The 22,165-nt window shown below is 34.1% G+C and overlaps 1 protein-coding gene across 2 annotated transcripts in view; it reads left to right on the top strand.

The window, feature by feature from the left end:
• HNF4G (hepatocyte nuclear factor 4 gamma) overlaps window positions 1-22,165 on the top strand; it is a 155,560-nt gene that overhangs the window by 117,926 nt on the left and 15,469 nt on the right. For both annotated transcript variants that reach the window (XM_055348667.2, XM_004047169.5), the window contains exons 3-4: window positions 14,632-14,800; window positions 18,392-18,486. In XM_055348667.2, the coding sequence (XP_055204642.2) occupies window positions 14,655-14,800; window positions 18,392-18,486 (241 nt within the window). In that variant the 5' untranslated portion in view covers window positions 14,632-14,654. The remainder of the gene's footprint in view (window positions 1-14,631; window positions 14,801-18,391; window positions 18,487-22,165) is intronic.

Raw genomic sequence — 22,165 nt, 5'->3', positions numbered from 1 at the left:
CTGTAGTCCTAGCTACTCTGGAGGCTGAGGCAGGAGAATGGCGTGAACCCGGGAGGCGGAGCTTGCAGTGAGCCGAGATCGCGCCACTGCACTCCAGCCTGGGCAACGGAGCAAGGTTCTGTCTAAAAAAAAAAAAAAAAAACCTCAGATCTCGTAAGAATTCCCTCATTACCATCAGAACAGCATGGGAGAAACCAACCTCATGACCCAGTCACCTCCCTCGACACATGGGTATTACAATTCGAGATGAGATTTGGGTGGAGACACAAAGCCAAACCATATCATCTTAGCTGTAGGCAAAAAATGGGATATACCTTTATTTTTTGACTTTCTAGAAATGCCACTGTCTCAAAAATATAAGCCTAGGAGACAGAGGGTGAAGGTAGGGTACCATTTTCTACGGTAGTGGGGATGAGTGATGCTTTTTTAATCCTATTAGCTTAATATAGGAAATGGACAATGATCATGTAAATGAAATTAATTACATAACTACCAAATGAACCAAAAAGAAACAGAAAAGGGTTCTGTGAGAGAGAACTATGGGGAAGATTCACCTTAAATTAGATGTGAATTTCCTTTCACTAATTTCTACTTGAATTATTTAGGCATACTCAGGACTCCTGTTGTATTTTTTAAGATTTTGAATTTGGATCACCTTTCTCATCACATTTATCTGATTTTTAATTTTTAAAAATATTTAATTTTTAAACACTTAATTTTGTTGTCCTCTCCTCCAAACTTTTATCCAACCACCATCCACCTTTCTCAAGAAGAGGAGCTACCAAAATAAGCTGGTGGTAAGGCCAGGAGGGTAATAACAAAGCAGAACAGAGTGCGTGTGCAGAGGCTACTGTTCCCTGCTCTAGATGTGAACCTGGGGACTTGTGCCACAGGGCCCTGGAGCAAGAATCAGAGTTCCAACCAAGATATCTGGACCTGTCCCACTCATCTCAAGGATAGATTGTGCCAGCCTAAATACGTTATACCTGGAGAGCTGCTGGTGTTCTAGGCCTCCGGGGAAATAGCAGAGCTGTGATATTAAGCTGAGTTCCCCTATCCTTGATCTTCAGGGCACCAGACTTTGTAGTTGAAGGCATCACAAGCAGAGAGGCTCTACTTGTCACTTTGCAACAAAACTGGCAATTTTTTAGCTGTTCTAGCACCTGCCCACAAGGTTACTGTGCCTTGCACTGCTGTGTGACTCCTTCATTTATTATACTCAGGCAGGCAGATCTGGATATGAAGGTGAATAGATCCACCAGTAATAAAAAAAAAAAAATACTACCTAAGGAAACCCAGCAGCCAGAGAAAGGAAATATAAGTAGAACACTCAGGTACCAAACTGACATTTAGGCAGAATTTCTGCAGCTGGTTGATGACAATTAGAATAAAAATAATAAAGATTTAGGGTAACTTTAGGTTTAAATCATTTTCTAAGACTAAAATGTATGATTTTGAGTTCAAAAATTTAGAAGGATTCAGTGAGAATATGGTCCCTATGGAGATCTAAATTAGTGGTCCAGAAGGTGCACTAGAATATGTATCTGAACAAGAGCAAAGCTGCAAAGAGATGGTAATCATAAAGGAAAGCATACAAGACAGAAGACAGTGGCAGGCATTGTTCAATGTGCTTTTTTTTTTTTTTTTTTTTTTTTTGAGACAGGGTCTCACTCTGTCGCCCAGGCTGGAGTGCAGTTGTGAGATCTCGGTTCACTGCAACCTCTGCCTCCTGGGTTCGAGTGATTCTCCCACCTCAGCCTCCCCAGTAGCTGGGACTACGGGCATGCACCACAACACCCAGCTAATTCTGGTATTTTTTGGTAGAGACAGGGTTTCACCATGTTGTGCAGGCTGGTCTCGAACTCCTGACCTCAGGTGATCCATCCGCCTTGGCCTCCCAAGGTGCTGGGATTACAGGTGTGAGCCACCTTGCCCGGCCTCAATGTGCTTTTTGTTTTTAACTTAGTTAATCGTTACAAGAACCCTTTGAGATAGAAATTCTAGAGAAATATAACATTTGAATAATGAAAAATTTTGTAGTAAAGGAATAAAGAAAAAACAAGCTATAAAAATGTAATAGAAGAATTCTCTCTTGATGAAGAAATGTTAAGTACAGATAGAAAGAGCTCATCAAGTTCCATGAAGGATTATGAAAAAATAAAATTAAAAGATGCATTCCTAGACATATGGTAAAACTCAATTCCAACAATATCAACAGTCAAATTTAGCATTTCAATACAAGAGGTTAGAATTGATAAAAATTACATTTACAAAATATAGAGGTTAAAGGACTTTGACATCTTATTTTTCCACTATCTAAGTATTTTTCTCTGTGGTGCAGTATGAGGCCAACCTACCTTTGTCTGGGATAATAAAATATCAGAATAATTATTTGGATGAAATATCCCTTTTTCACACTGAACTTAAACACTTTTATATTATACAGTCAGCCCTTCATATCTATGGGTTTCATAATCACAGATTTCACCACAGACTGAAGATATTTTCAAAAATAAATAAATGAAAAATAATAAAATAATACAAATAAATAATTATGATGACTATGTAGCATCTACATTGTATTAGGTATTATAAGTACTCTAAAGATAATTTGAAGTATACAAAAGGATGTGCATAGATTATATGCAAATACTATGCTATTTTATACAAAATGAGCATGTGAGGATTTTGGTATCCACACGGTTACTGAAACTGCCCCATATGGATACTAAAAGACAACTGTATTCATTTGCCATATACACCAAATAAATTGGAATTTCTCTTTTATCTCCTGATACTATTTATTCTTAAACACAACTATTCTGTTTTTATTATAATGGCTTTATATTATGTTTGCATATCAGATAAGATCATCTTTACTATTCTTTCATTTATAACTTTTGGCTATTTTAAAATTTTTATTCTTTAATATGAGTTTGAAGTCATAACATCTAAAAACCCCTCTACTTCATCAAAAATAAATAAATAAATTCCTCCTGTAGCTGGCTTTGTACTTGGAACTGCATATGTTATTTTGAGAGAAGAGTTATTTTTATAATACTAGTTTTTACATATAAGAAATTGAATCTTAATTATTGTTTTCATTCCTGGCTGATTATTTTCTAAAATGTTATTTTCATATCATTTTCGAAGATTTATACCAATTATTTTTCTTTCCCTATTGTAAATACTAGAACATAAAAAGTAATAATGATTAGTACTGGTGAGATTGCATATTCTTGTAGTATTTCTAGATTAAGGGAAATGATCTTAATACATCGCCATTTAGAAATATGTTCAATGTTGAGTTTTGGTATATTTTTAAAATTATATTTATGTAGGCACCTTCTATTCCAGTGCTTGCTTTTTATACCACATTGAATCATGCTTCCCAAACATTACCTCTTAAATTTATGCCTAGAGTGGAAGTGAATGGGGCAAGAGAAGAATATTCTTTGTGCTCTGGAAAGTCAGCATTGGTATCATGAGGTAGAGATGCAATCATATACAAGAGACTGTATCAAAAATGGAGTAAGGTTTTCTTCCTATTTAGACTAGCCCCAGGCTAGTAATCCCATATGTATATTTTGCAACTTCCCACTGAAATACCCATGACTAAACTATAGTGTAAATTATGACAGGCATTCAAGAGTCAGACAGTATCAGGGCTACACCTCTAGCTGCAAACCAATAAATTTGTTCTGTTGCAGAAGTCTAAATGTATAGGATAATAACTCTATTTCTCAGTCCAGCTTCACGGATCCTGTAGAAAAACAATGGTTCAGCTATTTGTCTCTTTATACAGATATAAATCTTCATCATTATCATCATGATCATTATTTTATCATGATTACTTGATTATAAGCTCCATGAGGGCAGGGATTTTTCTCTATTTTTTCATGTAGAAATACCCAGTCACTAGAAAAGCATTTGACACATAAAATGTACTCATGTACTCAGTGTAAATGCTATACACTTCAAAGTTTATTATTTGCATATGTATTTATTCACACTTTCAGTAAGTATTTGTGGAGCATTTCCTGTGTGATATACAGTATTCTAGGAACTGCAGACAAAATAGTAAATAGAAAATAGAAGGTCTTTGCCTTCATAGAACCTGCTTCTTAAAGCAGTAGTTCTCAGATTTTGCTGCACATTGGAATCACCTAAAGAGTTTTCAAAACACTGATGCCAGCTTCTACCTCCAGACTTTCTGATTTAATTCGTGTCTGATGCAACTTGAACCTTGTGGGGTCTTCAAAAGTTCTCCAGATAATTGTAATGTGCACCAGAATTTTTGAATCATTGGCCTAATATACAAGTTGGCATTAAACAATTCCATGTTTCTTACTTGAGAGTGATAATAGATTGTGTTACAAAAGCCACCACTTTACCCACTATGTTTAGTTCATATTATATTCATCTGTTTACTATTAATATTATTTTAATTATGTCCTATATACTTGAACCAAAAAAAGTTCCTTATGGTATTTTTGAGAAACCAACCAACACTATTTTCTAAAAATACATTTATCAAAAAGGAGGTGAAATATTTAACATTTCAGTTGAGCCAGTTATACACCTACCTCTATTAAATGGAGATGCAAATATTGTTTACTTTTATCTCAATCAAATATCACATTAAAATGTTGTTCTCCATATGTATCTAACAAAGCTTTAAAGAGGAATTTTGAGCAGTTCTTGACTACTTGACTGAACATATAATCTATTATTGTATTTTATATGGAGAAACTCTCTTATTTATATGTTTATTTATTTATCTGGTTTCCAGATGCTAAAGTGTATGTTCATTATAGTACATTATAGTTCATTAAAATGTTCAAGTCTAAATTGCACTCAGCACAGTGAAACTGCTGCTATTTTTCTTAAACATTATACCTCTTCAGAACATATTTGCAATAGGTACTGGCCCAAACTGATAACTTCCTTTCCTTCATTTTGCATAATACAGCAATTTTGGTTTCAAAATGCCACCACAATCTTAAATATTCTGACTAGCTTCGCTGAGTTTGCAGTAGCAACAATGATAATACCCATTGTAAAAAGGAAATGCAGAAATAGTGACTGTCAAATCCTAACATGTTCCTTATATCCACACTTCAGTTTCCTTACCAGTATAATCTATATTCCAGTTAATAATTTAGTGCTAATCAGCTCCTTATCTTCTGAAAAGGAGAGTCTGCTTTGAATCATAAGGCAGCTGACCTTGAAGGTAGGTTTAATATATGCAGATTTCTTATATCACCTCTAAGCTTTTTTTACTCAGAGCATTTTCTTGGTTACATTTAGCTCAGAGCTGTGCAATCATCATTTTGTCTATCCTAACAGTAACTGATTTAATAACGATAGTTTTTACTCTTCCTTAGTTTTGGACTTTACATTTATTTGTATAACTAGTTTTAAATAACATAGTGTTTTAATGTGCAAATAAAATAAATATAAATAGTTCAGGTAAACCATAAATACTAGAAAGAATATAGTAGCATCTTTCTAAACAAATTCTGCCATTTCACAAGGTGCTTATGTATTTCTGTCAACTTTCTTTAGATTTTACTGTCAAATGGCATTTTTTAGTAGTGATGTGATAAAGATTTAAAATTGGTTCCTTGGACTACATTTTGTGAATTGAAAATCAATATGAATTGAGAAATGAGCTATAGAATTTTATTATATATAAAACTGTAAGCAAAGCTATATTATTATAATAAAACTATGTAAGCAAAGCTATAGAAGTTCAGTTTAAATTTTTAAAATTTTCAACAAATCGAGGACAGGAACATGTTTCAAAAATAATATCAAAATTAGAATTTTTACATGTTATAATAACCGGTTTAAATGTGTTAATGAGTTAATGCGATTTCATAGATCTAAACTGAACAACAAAGGAAAGAGATAAGAAAAAATAATTTTTGTTTATCTAAAAATTACACATAATCTGGGCTTTAGGAAAAAAATGTATAAAGCTCTTTGGAAATAGAATCCCATCATAAGAGGCAATTTCAAACTTCTTTGTATATACATGGTAGTGACTTGCCTTAAATATTAAAATACCCATCTTTGTTTGTTGTAATTTGTGAATTTACTTGTTTTCCCCCATCAAAATTAGGAAGAAGAAAATACAAGATTTCTATTTCAAAAAAGGAAGAATGGTTAGATTAGGACAGTGGCAGCAAGGAAATATGATTTTTTTTTTTAATTGAGATCCTTTTTGAGAAACAAAAGGTGGCTTTGCTTGGAATTAAAAAGTCATTTATGTTGGGTAGAGTTCTTCACTTAATGGTTTCCTGCTTACACTGAAAAATACACTGGGTTGATTTATACTGTTATTCTTCTTCATTTAGCTTTTAGTGATCTCATTTGTGTAATCTTCATACTTGAAAAGTAGAATATGAAAACAACAAGAACTGTAGATGTGCTTTGGAGATTGATATGTAGTGCTTTTGCTAGTGAAAAATAATCTCAAAGAAACAAGTTTAAAAAACAAATTTTCTTAACTCTATTTTACAATAAAATGTTTTTATATTGTTATTAGCATTCCAAATTATTTTCATGAAAATTATTTTATGGAAATAACCCTTATTTTATTAGCTTGCTTTCTATTTTAAATCACGCTGTGTAAGAATGATTAAATCAAATATAAAGTATGGAACAATTTAAATGACTTAATGGTCTTCCAGATAAGATAGAAATGTTTCTGCTATTATCTTGAAGAATCAATAGTGGATTGGGTTGTCTTCTTTAAACACCATGCTGTTTTCACTGCTTGTTATGTTGCTCTAAAGAAATTTAAATATTTCACATGCCAGTTGCTTGGGAGAAACATTTTTCAAGATAATTAGTTGTGCTATTTAAAATTAACCTTTTATCTACAAATAATGTTGTCATTCTCTCTGGAGTGTTTGACCTAACTAGAGCTAAGATGGCGCATCTTAGCCTACAAAACATGAGATTTCACTAAGTAAAAGTAATGTTTTGCTCAGTTTAGAGAACAGATACTGGAAAGCAATGTTAAGAGAGATTTTCAGTAGTTCATAGTTTATCATATATTTATATTTTTTGATACAGATTAAATTTATATATCTTTAGAAAATGTGTGCTAATAATAAATTACTGTTTTATGTATTGCTATGTATAAATGATGTGCTTCCCAATTTAACCTTTAGAAGTAAACTTAAAAGCACTCATAAATTTCTGTTGAATGTAGGGTTTAATAACATAGGTCTTATTTATTTAAGGATAATTTTCTTCTACTATCACTTAGGCATAAAATTAATACAGTTTTATTTTTAACTACTTAAGTTCTTAATCTAATGTAGCCTTAATGGATTTACCCATGTAAAGTACTTGATGAAGCCATCATGAAAGGCTGCTTGGCTAATATCCATCAGTCCCCTTGCTGAAAATAACTGAATTTTAATGTGAATATATATAAAAAAACACCGTTAACTGTTTCATGTATCTAAAGTTTATGCAACTTAATTTAATAATTTCATTTTTTAATTGTGCCATAGACATGTTTATTGAATTATAAAAACACCACAATCACGAATGAATGGGAAACACAAAGAATTAGTATTAAGAGTATGCTGTTTGTTTTGATTATGATGCATAACTAAAAACCTAAAATTAACTGTAACTTAAATTGTTTCTCTGTGGCTTTTTTTTTCTTTCTCATCCTCCCTCTTCATTCTCCCCTTCTCCTCTTTAAATAAATAAAAATATTCTGAATGTAGCTTAACTAGTTTTAGAAGTAGAGAGGAAGATTGGTTATAAAGAGGAATGTAAATTAATTTATAAACACAAGTTATCTCAAGTTAAAATCAATATAAGAGAGCCTGTAATCTCCATGTAGCCAAAACCTGGGATTAACTAAAGTACTCAATTTCCTTTGTAGATCATGCTAATTAGTTTTCAGGGTAGGCACATCTTACCAATTTTATGCACTTATCAAGAGTCATTTGGATTTGTTACCTAGTGTATGACTGCCATTTGTTCTTGTTATTTCATTTCACAATTTCGTTAAAAATTGTGCTATCTAATGCAACATGAGCATTAAAAGGCTTTTATTTTATTTTATTTTATTTTTTTGAAACAAAGTCTCACTCTGTCCTCCTGGCTGGACTGCAGTGGCATGATCTTGGCTCACTGCCACCTCCACCTTCCAGGTTCAAATGATTCTCCTGCCTCAGCCTCCTGAGTAGTTGGGATTATAAGCGCATGCCACCACGCCTGTCTAGTTTTTTTGTATTTTTAGTAGAGAGAGCGTTTTGCCATGTTGCTGTGGCTGGTCTCAAACTCCTGGGCTCAAGCAATCTACTTGCCTTGGCCTACCAAAGTGCTGGGATTACAGGCGTGAGCCACCGTGCCTGGCTAAAAGACTTTTTTTTTCCTCCACTATAAAAACCAAGGGAAATACTGTGGAAGTAGATAAAAGCAAATCGACTAAAGTTTAGACAATATTTTGAAAAACTAAAATTCTAGAAGGGTTCTAGAATTTTTGCTTTGGATTGCCTTATGGGTTGCTTTAACTTTTTTCTCCATTAAAAAATAAAAAACTAGAAATCAAAGGCAATGTATGAGACTTACGAAAAAAAATTTAGTAAAGAACCCCAATCAGTGCATTCTTACTCAATGAAAAGGTCTTGGTTTTACAAACAGTAGCATCCATATCCCCCTATGTAAAATAAGATGAAGTAAAGATATATCTTTTTATGACTTTCTGTTTTAATTATTTTATTTGCTTAATCAGTTGGGTAAATTATGAGTCCTAGAATTTAAGAAAAGAGGGCTTCCACTGTACTTTGTACTCTCCTTCAGAGAAAAGCTAAAGAAACCCCTTCTTTTGCTAGGCTGAGGCTGACTGAATTCCATGGGTGTTTCTACATCTGAATATCATTACAAAGACTACGCACTTGAGGAGATATGCTTGCTATTCAAATCTACCATATCTTCTGGAAATTCTTGAGTTCTTACTCCATGAAATGAAGAAAATAACGTAAACTAACATGAATGGGGCACAGGTTTCTTCTTGAATGCCAACTCTGATTAGTTGCTAATTGCTACTTGAAGATCTGTGCTTAGATCCATCTGTAGCCCCTTTCACCTTAGAGTCAAATGCCTGGATCCGGTACTGTCACCCGCGGGAACAGACTAGGGTAGAAGGATAAAACTATGACAGCATTGTTCTCCTGAGCTACAGCCACATTTCTTTTAGTGTTTTCCAGATGTATAAATGAGCTTTTCCTATCTTTTTCTTCTGTTGGGACACTCCCGTCAGTGACATCCCTCTGTATTGGTTAGTTATTTCATAGATTAGAAAGTTTGTGGGCTCTGCACAATTCATCCCTTTGGTTCCTATAGAAAAGAAATGTTTGTTAACTCATTTAAAATAAGGACTATTTCACGCAAATAAAAACCACTTCTGTCTGCTTCTCTAAAAACTGAATAACCTATGTCTAGTCTTCATTAAAGAAAGCCAAAAAAGAAAGTTTATTCCAACATATTATCCTCACAATTAAGAGTATACAGAATATGAGGGCAAGAGGACTATTCCAGTGATCACTGTTTGATTTAGTGAATCAGGCTGCTAAATTGACTCTAAGCTATTTTCTTTACAGTTTGTCACATGGTTTAGAGTACTTTAAGAGGCCAGCCTTCCCAGGTGAAAAGTACAATAGTTTCTAAGACAGAGTATTCATAAGGTTTGTGGTGTTAAGAAATATTACTTTTCTGCAATCTTTAACAAATGTGGAAAAGGACATTCTGAATTTATAACGTAAATGGGGCTGGAATTCTTTCTTGGAAAATAGAATCAATAAACATATTTTCAGAAGTAAAATATATTGATTGAGAACTATTGTCTAAATATTCCCCAAACCCTAGATGTTCGTTGTCAAATATACACACAGAAGATGTACTGTGCTATATAGATGAGGGTTGATGATAGGAATATGTAGATCTACACGTTAGGGATAATTTTATTTCAGTTTAATGACATCAGAATTCAAAAGAAATGAAACATTATACATGTAACAATTATTGAAATGCCTCCCATGTACTAGCAGCTGTACTGGTTCTGCCCTTGGGAAGTTTATTAGCATAGCTGGGACACAGGCCTATAAATAGATAATTAAAGAGAATATTGTTAAAGGCCATATTAGGGTTACGCCTAGGGGGCTGTCAGGGTATGTCATAACTCCCCACATTTCAAATTACAAAATTTGCTTTACTCCAAAATAAAGGTAGCTTTATTGTACATTTAAGAAAACTTGAAATTGTAAAGTGTTTATGTGAAATGTTAACTTACAGACTTGATTTACCAAATTTATAACAGTGAAGTAAGTCCCATTTTTCAGAATATGAGGTATGTGATTTCAGCTCCTTAAATGGGATACCTCACATTATTATTACGGTTTAAAACCTACGAGATTTTCTTTTCTATTTTTAATCCTTCTCTTAATGATCTCATTTATTGTCTACTGGAAATCAATTTAGGAAATCATGTTAGTCCACTAAGCACTTCAGATAAGGCTATTCCATGAAGCATTCCAAGATTATCACAAGGAATTGCTTTCATATGCCATAAAAGAAGAAATAAGCAGAATATGGCCTGCCGAAGAAGGTTACAGTTTTACAGCCCCTCCCATTGCAGCTCTTAAGTCACTCAGTTACAGTTAACTTTGGATTAGCACTCACAGATTGAAAGCAAAACACATCAAAACACTCATCACGCTCTCTGGGCTTGTGGTGCCACTTGTATGTGTGTTTCTAAATCAATGATGAGGGTATCAGAACCAATACTGGACATGGACATGGCAAATTACAGTGAAGTTTTGGACCCAACTTACACAACTTTGGAGTTTGAAACTATGCAGATTCTATATAATTCAAATGGTGAGTTATCATCTGTTTATAGATGTAAAGAAAAGTAAGTATAATTGGAGAAGGTAGAAGACTGAGCTTCCAAAGGTGGTGGCTCAGTGTTTTTTTGCTGGAGAATTTAGGGCTTGCTTTTAAGGCCACAAATCTGAGCTTTTGCACTTCATTACAAAATTTAAGTTAATAATGCTGTGGCTATTTTGTGTTAGAGTTAGAAAAAGCCTGGTTTTGTGTAATAAAGTAATGTCAGAATTCTGTCATGGGCCAGTTAGACAGGTAAAAAGAGTAGTTTCAGCTGTTATTTTATTTGCTGTAAATCATAGTAATACGTAATATTGGCAGATTGGCTTTGAAAGTATATTTTCTATGCAATATTTAAAATGACTTATGGAACAAAGTTTCCATAGAACATTAGGGAGTTTCACTGATTGTCTACCCTTTTCCTTATAATTCCAGTTCTCAATTGCTAGTGATGAGAAACTGCATTTAAAATTACTATCAGGTTTTTGCATTGAACGCAAATATGAAAGGGAATAAGGCTTGTATTATAACCTCACCTGACAGGCTAATGTTTAGCCGCACAAAGCTGTTGGTATTTAATTACTGTAACATTTTAACTTTAAATAAGACATGAGTTGTTTAGGGGTTGTGTCTTTATGTAATACAGCTTACTATTGACTTTGAATTTAGACTTAATACCCAGTAAAAAAATCTTGTTTAAAATATGTTATAACTGTTAGAACTCCTAAGATCGAGTAATTATGTATACTTTGGAAAATGTGTGTGTATGTGTGTGTGTGTGTGTGTGTGTGTGTGTTTAATGCAAGATTGAGAATATATCTTGTACTGAGGATATCTTACTATTCTACTGTATTGTATAATTTGTATGACTGGTGTTCTGGTTCTATTTTTAATAAGCAGTTCCTTATTAGTGGGGATTTTAAAAAATAGTCAAAAGGTGAATTCTGAAAATTTAGCACAACTATAGTTAAAATAAACCTGTAGTGCAACTTTCAGGAAGTCACTGTTTTGTGTCCTTATGTTTAGACTTGACTAGAGATATTTAATAGAGTATTTCATCAGAATCCTGAATTTAAAAAAACACTCATGATTAAGAAATGGTAGGGACATATTTGCCATAATCATGACACTTATTTACTATAAGTGTTTAACAAATATACTGAAATAACGAATTTGTATGGCTATATCCAAAGTGTGGTGTAACTTGTTTGTTTGTAATAATGTTGTCAGCAATATGTAAGTATGGCACTAAACTTGAAGCAACAGTTGAATTTTTCATATTTCTATATAGTCTCTCAGAATACAATCAATTCCAAACAGTTCTAACTTTCATATTGTTAATATCTGTTTTGTTAATGTTACCAGAAGAAAAATGTTTAGCATTTTAATCCTATGTCACGTGACTAACCCTAAGCATATTCTCATTAAAATTTTTTTCTACTTCATGAAATTATATATGACAATATTTGTCTACTCAGAAATATTAGTAAGTAGAATATATGTAAGTTACAAAATGTAATCAGGACATGACAACCTTTAGTATTATCCTTTTGTTAGCTATACAATAATCAGTTGTTAATATACAATTTTATAATGAAGTTTTATTATACATATTTAATATCTTTTGAATGCATATAGATTTTTCAAGATGTAATCCACAATATTAACTCATTTAATAAATATTCATTTTATTATAAATATCTACATTTTAAAAATAATTATTCCTTCAGAATTATGTATTAGATGACCCACTATATCCTGGGCATAATCCTAAAAGCTGGAAAACAGAGGACTAAATAAGACAGATAAATTCTCTACCAACATGGGGCTTATATTCTGTGTGTAAAGATGGGTAATAAATGAGCAGACCAATGCAGAATATACTTTTCACTAATAAAGTTATATAAAAAACTAAGGCCATTTAAAAAGCTAAGGCCAGGTGTGGTGGCTCATACCCATAGTCCCAGCTCTTTGGGAGGCTGAGGCAGGAGGATCACTTGAGCCCAAGCGGGGCAACATAGTGAGACCTTGTCTCTACAATAAAAAAAATTAAAAACTAGCTGGATGTGGTGATGTACTCCTGTAGCCCCAACTACTTGGGAGGCTGAGGTGGGAGGATTGCTTGAGCTCAGGAGGTCCAGGCTGCGGTGAGCTAGGATTGCACCACTGCACTCCAGCCTGGGTGACAAAGCAAGTCCCTGACTCAACAAATAATAATAATACTTAAAATAAGCAGGGGTCTAGGTTCTACCTGAAGGACAGATGGGAGGTGACATTTTTAAATGTGTGTTCAGAGAAGGTTTCACACAAAATGTGAGACTTTAACAGAAACCTGGTAGCTAGCTCAAAGAAAGGTTTAGGGAAGAACTTTCCTTCCAGACAGAATGAACAGCAGGTGAACAAGTTCTGAGACGACAGTAGCCTTCAATGACAAAAAAACAAACAAACGAAAAAAGACGGTATTGCTGGAGAATAGTGAACTGAATGAAAAGTGGTACCAGATACTGGGATCAGAGATTTGGGGGAGTTTTAGGGGGGTTTGACATGCAGGGTTTACAGGCTGTGGGAAGATGCCTAGACATTATTCTGTATCTAGTTACGACAGGGTTGGATGCAGAGGGTGACATGATATGAATTACTTACAGCAATATCACTTAGGTGGCTTTGAGGTAACAAACAGTAGGGCAGCAAGAATGGAAGGAAAGAGTTTAGATAGCAGGCTGTTGCCATAATCTAGAGGAAAGATGATGGTTGATTGAATAAGGATGTCCATAGTGAAAAGTTGTGAATTAAATATGTATTTCAGGCCAGGCGCAGTGGCTCACGCCTATAATTCCAGCACTTTGGGATTATAGGTGGGCAGACCGCCTGCTGAGGTGGGCAGACCGCCTGAGGTCAGGGGTTCAAGAGCAGCCTGGCCAACATGGTGAAACCCCGTCTCTACTAAAAATACAAAAACAAGCCTGGCACGGTGGCACACATCTGTAATCTCAGCTACTCGGGAGGCTGAGGCATGGGAATCACTTGAACCTGGGAGGCAGAGGTTGCAGTGAGCCGAGATCGCACCACTACACTCCAGGCTGAGCAACAGGGGGAACTCAGGCTCAGAAAATTAAATAAATAAATAAATAAAAAGTATTGTAAACATGGACTTACCAAGGGATTGGTTATAAAAGATAAAGGAGAGAATACAATAAAGACTCACAGATTATTGGCCCTGGGAAACTGGATGGAGCCATTGACTGATACAGGAGAGACTGAAGGAAGGAAGAACAAGTTCTAGGGGAAAAATGAAAGACTTTTGTTTTTGATATGTTAATTTACAATTCTGATTACATTTCACAATGAAGTTCTTCAATAGGTGCTTGGGCATTTCATGCCGATGCCCATGGGAGACATCGGGGCTAGAGATAAAATATTGGAATTATTCATCCTACAGCTAATATTTATTGTCATGGAACTGATAAACTTCCCTTGGGAAAGAGCATAGTTGGAGAACTAAGCCCTATGGTGTCCCAAAGTTAAATGTTCAGAAATAAGAGAGGAGAGCTTAGAACGGAAGCAGCCAGCCAGGGGTTAAAAGGAAAGCACCAGTGTGGGGTCTCCAAGAAGCCAACGAATGGAGTGTTATGAGCCTATAAATAATTAGTAGGACAATTTAGTCAGGAAATAGTACTAACTCTAACTGTAATCTTCCTTTTTTATTGACAGATAGTTCTGCCCCAGAGACAAGTATGAATACCACAGACAACGGTGTCAACTGTCTGTGTGCTATCTGTGGGGACAGAGCAACAGGAAAACACTATGGGGCATCCAGCTGTGATGGGTGCAAGGGTTTCTTCAGACGCAGCATTCGTAAGAGTCACGTTTATTCATGCAGGTACTTTAAATGCCCTTTTAGGCAAGTTATCTTTACAGATGTTTCAGTTTGGCACGCAAAAAGTAAGAGAAGAAAATTCAGAGTTTTCGTATATCTGTAAGTCTGTAAATACAATCTCTAAACTGCGGTACAAGTAAGAACGTGTGGGTATGTCCACAGGATGTATTCACATAGGTGTTCTTTTTTATGAAACATTTTAGACTTACAGAAGGTATATAAAAAATCCGCCTACCTACCACCCAGCTTAGACCAATATAGTTGAAGCCTTTAATGGACACCTCCTCTGTCACTTTTTCTCCCTCGTCTCCTAGAGGTAACTACCATTGCCATTTCATGTTATCTTTTCCTTGTGTTTCTTTATTATTTTACCACATGTTCATGTACCTCTAAACATTTTAAAATCTGCATTTAAAAGGTTTTTTAATATGAGTATTTTTCTTCATGTTTATTTTTTAAGTGCCATTACATCCTAGGTCTAAAAACAAAATTATGAAAGTGCAGATGATTTTGGTAGTTTGTTGATATCAATGAGTGAAATTTAATTTTCAGCCCTAAAATTTAGAATGTATTTCTCATGCCATATTTTTTGTCATTAAATTTAAATATTTTGTCAGAAGCTTATTTAACTATATTATATTTGTCACGCATTTCCAGTAGGCTGTTTTCTTGGGTTTTTTTTTAGATTAATACCTAGTCAACATCATAACACGATTTAAGTATACATATTGCATCTTGATTCATCTGTATGACTGTCCTTGAATGCAGATTACATTTAGATTGAATATAGGCTATTAACAAAAATGGTTAAATTTAACATAAAAATAACTATGTTGGTTCTGTCAATAAAAGGTACATGTAGAATTATGTTCTTTTAAGAACAGATTGGACATTTGGGAAGAGGTTAACTTTCTCAAAGTCTTGCCATGTGATTTCCTAGGGTGCAATACAAGTTAATATGTAACTCCCCAAATATCTATCTAGTTCTCTGGTAATTCTTTAGTAATTTTTCCAAGATAGTTTGAAGCAGGTTAAGAGAAATATAAATTGCCCACTTTAAAAACTTTCTAGGTAAACAAAAAAAGTGTATTTAGATAAGTTTTGCCCTTATTTACATTAAAACTCTAAAGTTAAAAGGTAGATCAATCTCCTTCATTCCCTCATCAAAAATAGTTTTGTATGAATGTTTCTAAACTAAAACAAATACAGAATAACCTGTAAACCATACCTTCTGGAGTCAGGTGCTCTGTTAAAATTGAAATGTGTGTGTGTGTGTGTGTGTGTGTAAAATGATGATCCAAACAACTAAATCCTACAACTTGTGAGAATCAGAGAATCACAAAGGCTATGAGGACTTCTGTCCTTTCTGTATGGGAAGAGTGGAAAAGGGATGCTCTCAGAGCAGCTTTTAGAGGTTTAAAAAATATTCTAACAACAGATAGAGTTTAACTCCTGCACCTTCCTATTAAGAATGCTACTGCCAACCTAGCTTTCTTTACACATTTTAGTATTCAGCAAATGTTATGATTTTTCATTTGGAAAATGGTTAGTATATTGATGGAAGTTTAAGGGCATGGAGACTTTTTGAAGCTCAGGTTGTGCTGGTCTCAAATGTATCTATTTCCTTAGATTACAAAGTTCCATTTCTACTGTAACTGGTCCATCAAACTGAGGTTGGGATTTCCTTCAAAAGCACTTTTAATTGCTGTTTCAATACTTTTCATGTTATGTTTTTCACATTATGTACAATTTGTATGTGTACTCTATTAGATTATAATTTCCTTGAGTGGAGGAAACAAGTAGCATTAATCTGTTTAATCCCTGCACCAGGATCTTGTATGTTGTAGGTGCTTAATAATATGCGTATTCAATTTTTGTTATTAATTTAGTGTTAATTGAATGCATTCTCCTTGTGTTTTTGTCAATCTGGTCCTCTCTCCTGAGTCTCATCAGCCATTTGTTCCCAAATGGGCAATGCCTTGTTCTCACTCTGAAAGCACATTTCTCTTCCAGCTCAATTTGTTGATGATTGGCTTTGCTTCTCATTCAATTTTAAGTGGACACCGATAGTTTTTAGAAGAAGTACATTTTATAGGTCACAAAATATATGTCTTTATTCTTATCATTAATCATCAACTATAAATAAACAGGTACATATCAATATGTATGGATAATTTTTGCCAGAATTTTGAAGAAATGTTAGTGTTTATTGTATGCTTAATATTTGCCCCCAACTATTTGAAGTGCATTCACACAACAACCTTTTGTGCAAGTCCTTCTCTTTATTTTACAATTGTAAATTAATGTTACTTAACAACCCCAAGTTCTGCTGAGAGTCAATGGTGGAATCAAGCTTAGATTTAATTTCAGAGACTGTACTCTTTTTTATGTGTTTGTTTGTCTGGTTAAGTATACAAGTCAGTTTTTTAATGTATCCACAGAGTGGTGCAACGATCACTACAGTCAAATTTGACCATTTTCATCACCTTATAAAGAAACCTTTAGTAGTTACTCCCCCATTTCCTCCCAACTCCCTCCCCAACAATATGAGGCAACTATGAATCTATTTTCTGTTTCTACAGATTTTCCTTTTGAGGACATTTTGTATAAACAAAATCATACGATATATGATCTCTTGGGACTTACTTCTTTCGTTTAGAATAGAATAGGCTGCCAAGGTTTATCCCTGTTGTAGCATTTATCAGTACTTCATTCCTATTTACTGACAAATAATAATATTCCACTGTGCAGTCATGCCACATTTTGTTTTTCTATTATCAGTTGATAGGCATTTAGATATTCTCCACTTTTGGGCTGTGATGAGTAATGCTGCTGTGTACATTTATGAAGAAGTTTTTATGTGTACATATGTTTCATTTCTCTGCATACAGACCTAGCATGGCATTGCTGGGTTATACTATAACTTTATGTTTAGCTTTTTAAGACAGTGCTAAACTGTCTTCCAAAGCAGCTGCATCATTTAACATTTTAACCAGCAGTGTATGAGGGCTCCAATTTTTCCACATCCTTACCAACACTTGTTTTTTCTTTATTTCATTTACATGTGTGTGAAGTCTTACCCCATGATGCCAACTGTACTCTCAATGTTGTCCTCATGACCTCTTAATAGATAATTTGCCATTTAGGGTAAACTTCAGTGGGCTGTGGGGTACACTTAAAATTAATAGAAGAATATTTGAAAAGAGAAAAGCATGAAAATACAGGGCCATGAAGTTCTGATAATAGCCTCCTTCATACTGAAATCATTTAGCAATAAGCAACAAAAACTTGAATGCCAAAGATATTCAAAACTAGGTTTGGCTTTCATGACTCATGATAAAAGTAGTTATGCACAGCAGCCAAAATGAAGATAGTCATTCAGTTTTATTTTACTGTAAAGACTAAGTGAGAGGTGAGGCTCGTGTTTTCACGCACATGCTGATTGAGAGACTGGAAAGGTCATAGCTGATTGTTCCTATACCTTCTTTTTATCGAACCAAATTTGACAATACGTATTTAAAATCCATTTGTCTGTTTATTTGCTTCTTTTGTAAATTATAGTTTTCTGCAAACTAATATATCTTTATGTTATAGGTTCAGTCGGCAATGTGTTGTTGACAAGGACAAAAGGAATCAATGTAGATATTGTCGATTAAGAAAGTGTTTTAGAGCGGGAATGAAAAAAGAAGGTAATAATAATGATGATGATAATTAACATTATTGATGAAAAGTGATAAACATACACACACATTCTCATTGATTAGTACAACTTTTTACATGAGTTCTAATTTTCCTCAATATAATAAGGAGGAATCTATGATTCCTCAAGTTAAAGAATTTAGCCCAAGGACATCCAGTTATTAAGTGGTATAGCCAGTATTTATCTGGTGACTATCTGATTATGGATATCATTCTCTCCACCACTACATTGTCCAAGGCAACAAAATTATTGACTAAATGGTATACCAATATTCTGTTAGTGGGTTGAAATTACAGACTTTTTTTTTTTTTTTTTTTGAGATGGAGTCTCGCTCTGTCAACCAGGCTGCAGTGCAGAGCGGCATGATCCTGGCTCACTGCAACCTACCAGGTTCAAGCAATTCTCCTGCCTCAGCCTCTCCAGTAGCTGGGACTACAGGTGCACATCACCACGCCTGGCTAATTTTTGTATTTTTAGTAGAACCAGAGTTTCACCATGTTAGCCAGGCTGGTCTTGAACTCCTGGCCTCAAGTAATCCACCCCTCTCAGCCTCCCAAAGGGCTGGGATTACAGGCTTGAGCCACCACACCTGACACGAATGTATTTTTTGTTGTTGTTGTTCTCAATAACAACTGAATATCTTTTTTCTTTTGATGAACATTGACTGAACATCTAGTTTTCATGCGTTCATTTATTTACTAAATACTTGTTGAACACTGCAATTTTCCAAACACTGTTCTAGGTGCTGAAGCTTCAATAGTGAACATAGCAGACAAAATAATCTTCCCTTTCAGGAAGCTTGTATTATATCGAGGGACCGAGACAAGAGACTAGATGTGCTATTTTAGTGTGTACTAATTTCATCTTGAATATATTAAGTAATCTGACTATATTCTCCTACATTTTAAATATGATTAATTTAGAAACAAATGTATTGAACACATTGTAAACATGTGACAGCATGTAACAGCTACAAAACTTTATACTTGTCAGTTTTGCTGTTTGGTCACGCCTATCATATACAAAGAGATGTTTTTCACAACTATTTCACAAACTAAAAAAATCAAATGAAATCACTATACTAAAAAGTGTAAAATATATGAAGCCCATCTTTAACATAGTTAGATTTTTCTTTGCAATTCAATATTTTAAGGATACAGAAATACCATTAGTTTTGCTCAGGTTGGTAGTGTCGAAGACAACAAAAAATAAAGTTCACAAAATTAAAGGAGAAGCACTTTCTCATTTAAAAAGTGATTTATTTCTAATTTCATAGGAAGCTCTATTTGGCAGTTTATGGGACTAATTACATACTTGGTCAATTGCCTTCCTCCATTTTTACTTGAACTCCATGTTTATCCCCACAAAAGTGTAAGCAAATAACAATCCTATGTTTCCTTTATGAGTTTTACAATTTGTGACATACAATTATGTTTTAAAATAGGTAAATTTTATCTTTTGTTCATAAAAGAATGTGTTGTTTTCTTAAATAGACTGGAAAGTAATTTCAAGTTTTAAAGTTGATATATTTCTCTTTTTTACACTAACAGCATAGTAGCAAGATTAATTAGATGGAAACAAATAGAAGCATAGTTTTATGTCAAAAATGATAGCACTGAGATTATAAATGTTTACAATATCTTTTAGCATTTTTCTAAAGAATAATCATGTAAGTGAAATTCATAAACGCTTAGCTAACATCTTAGTTTTTTATCTCTGCATATGCATTTCCAAATGAGTCAGTTTAGGTTAAAAATCAATAACAATTTCTGTAAAACAAAAAGAGCAAGCTACCAGTAAGTATGATTTTAAAATAGAATATTACTGATTCACTCCAACTTACAGACAACTCACTCTTTCTTTTTTTTTTTCCACAAATAAGTTTCTCAGAATGCTTCTGGGTAGTTGTTTTTTTTAATTATTATTATTATTATACTTTAAGTTTTAGGGTACATGTGCACATTGTGCAGGTTAGTTACATATGTATACATGTGCCATGCTGGTGTGCTGCATCCATTAACTCATCATTTAGGATTAGGTATATCTCCTAATGCTATCCCTCCCCTCTCCCCCCACTCCACAACTGTCCGCAGAGTGTGATGTTCCCCTTCCTGTGTCCATGTGTTCTCATTGTTCAATTCCCATCTATGAGTGAGAACATGTGGTGTTTGGTTTTTTGTCCTTGCGATAGTTTACTGAGAGTGATGATTTCCAATTTCATCCATGTCCCTACAAAGGACATGAACTCATCATTTTTTATGGCTGCATAGTATTCCATGGTGTATATGTGCCACATTTTCTATGACAAACCCACAGACAACTCACTCTTTCTTAAAGGCAAAAAGTCCTGTAATTCCTCCTTCAACTTAATGGAGTGGATATTTAATAGTAAGTTTTAGGTCTCTAGAAATTGGTGGATTTCTTTAACAAAAGCATACTTGCAGAAAAAAAATGATGTTTTAATGCCTTATTGCTCCAGCAGAACAAATTACAGCCTTAACCAAAATAATTTAGGGGCTAAATTCCTTGTTTCCCTTCTCTTTGGTTAATGAAAGATAATTTTACCTCCAAAGTTTTGAAATTCAACTTTGATATCTGACTGATTTTATTCTCTCTCTTTTTTTTTTTTAATTTTATTTTGAGATGGAGTCTCACTCTGTCACTCAGGCTGGTGTGCAGTGGTGCGATCTTGGCTCACTGTGACCTTCGCCTCTTGGGTTCAAGTGATTCTCCTGCCTTAGCCTCCCAAGTAGCTGGGACTACAAGTGTGTGCCACCACGCCTGGCTAATTTTTGTATTTTTAGTAGAGATGAATGAGGTTTCACCATGTTGGCCAGGTTGGTCTCGTACTTTTGACCTCGGCCTCGCAAAGTGCTGGGATTACAAACTTGAACCACACTTGGCCTGATTTTATTCTCTTTCTGGTAAACATGTGAGTTGATATTTTCCCTGTCACTCTTCCTTATATTTAAAAATGCAGTTTTCAGTAGGGGATTTGGGGAATTACATTACTCTTTTTTTTTTTTTTTAACCCTGAAGTAAAGAAGCAGATCTAGCTTTCTCTTAGAAACCTGTATAATATATAGGATTTCTTCATCTTTCCAAAATGCTGATATTCAAACCTCAATTTTCTCAGGAGAGACTGCTCCATGGTACAACTTTTGCTTTATTAATGTTGGTAAACTGTCCCATGGACAGTGTTTTATAAGAGATCATAATATTGCAATCCTAAAATCATCATAACTAAGTTTACTTTCCATTTTTGCTAGTGTTTTATGGAGAAAAGAAAATGGAAGTTTCAAAATCTATGACTCATATTTTCTGATAGTGAATACACTCTTATCTTTGACCTGGTCAATCTTATAGGCAATGCTCTTCCTCTAGTTATCTTATAGTTTTATTAACTTTGAGAGAATAGAAAACCACCCTATTAAAAATACAGCGTGGTGGAACCGGCTGACCCAACACTTTCTAACATGCATGCTGTCATGAAGTCTCAAACAGCAATGTTTTATGAGCTCTAGTGACAAACCTGACTATTGCTATTTTTTAAAGTAGTGGAGAATGAAAATATCTTTCTTCCAAGGTCTTTTAGAAAGACTTTTTCTCACTTTTTTTACTTAAAAAAAAACTCCTCAAAATCTATATTCTAACATACACTAAAGAGA

Source organism: Gorilla gorilla, chromosome 7, assembly GCF_029281585.2.
Source record: "Gorilla gorilla gorilla isolate KB3781 chromosome 7, NHGRI_mGorGor1-v2.1_pri, whole genome shotgun sequence".
Classification (NCBI taxonomy): Eukaryota; Metazoa; Chordata; class Mammalia; order Primates; family Hominidae; genus Gorilla; species Gorilla gorilla.
Note: the sequence above shows the minus strand (reverse complement) of the source record. Positions and strands in the feature narration are given on the sequence as shown.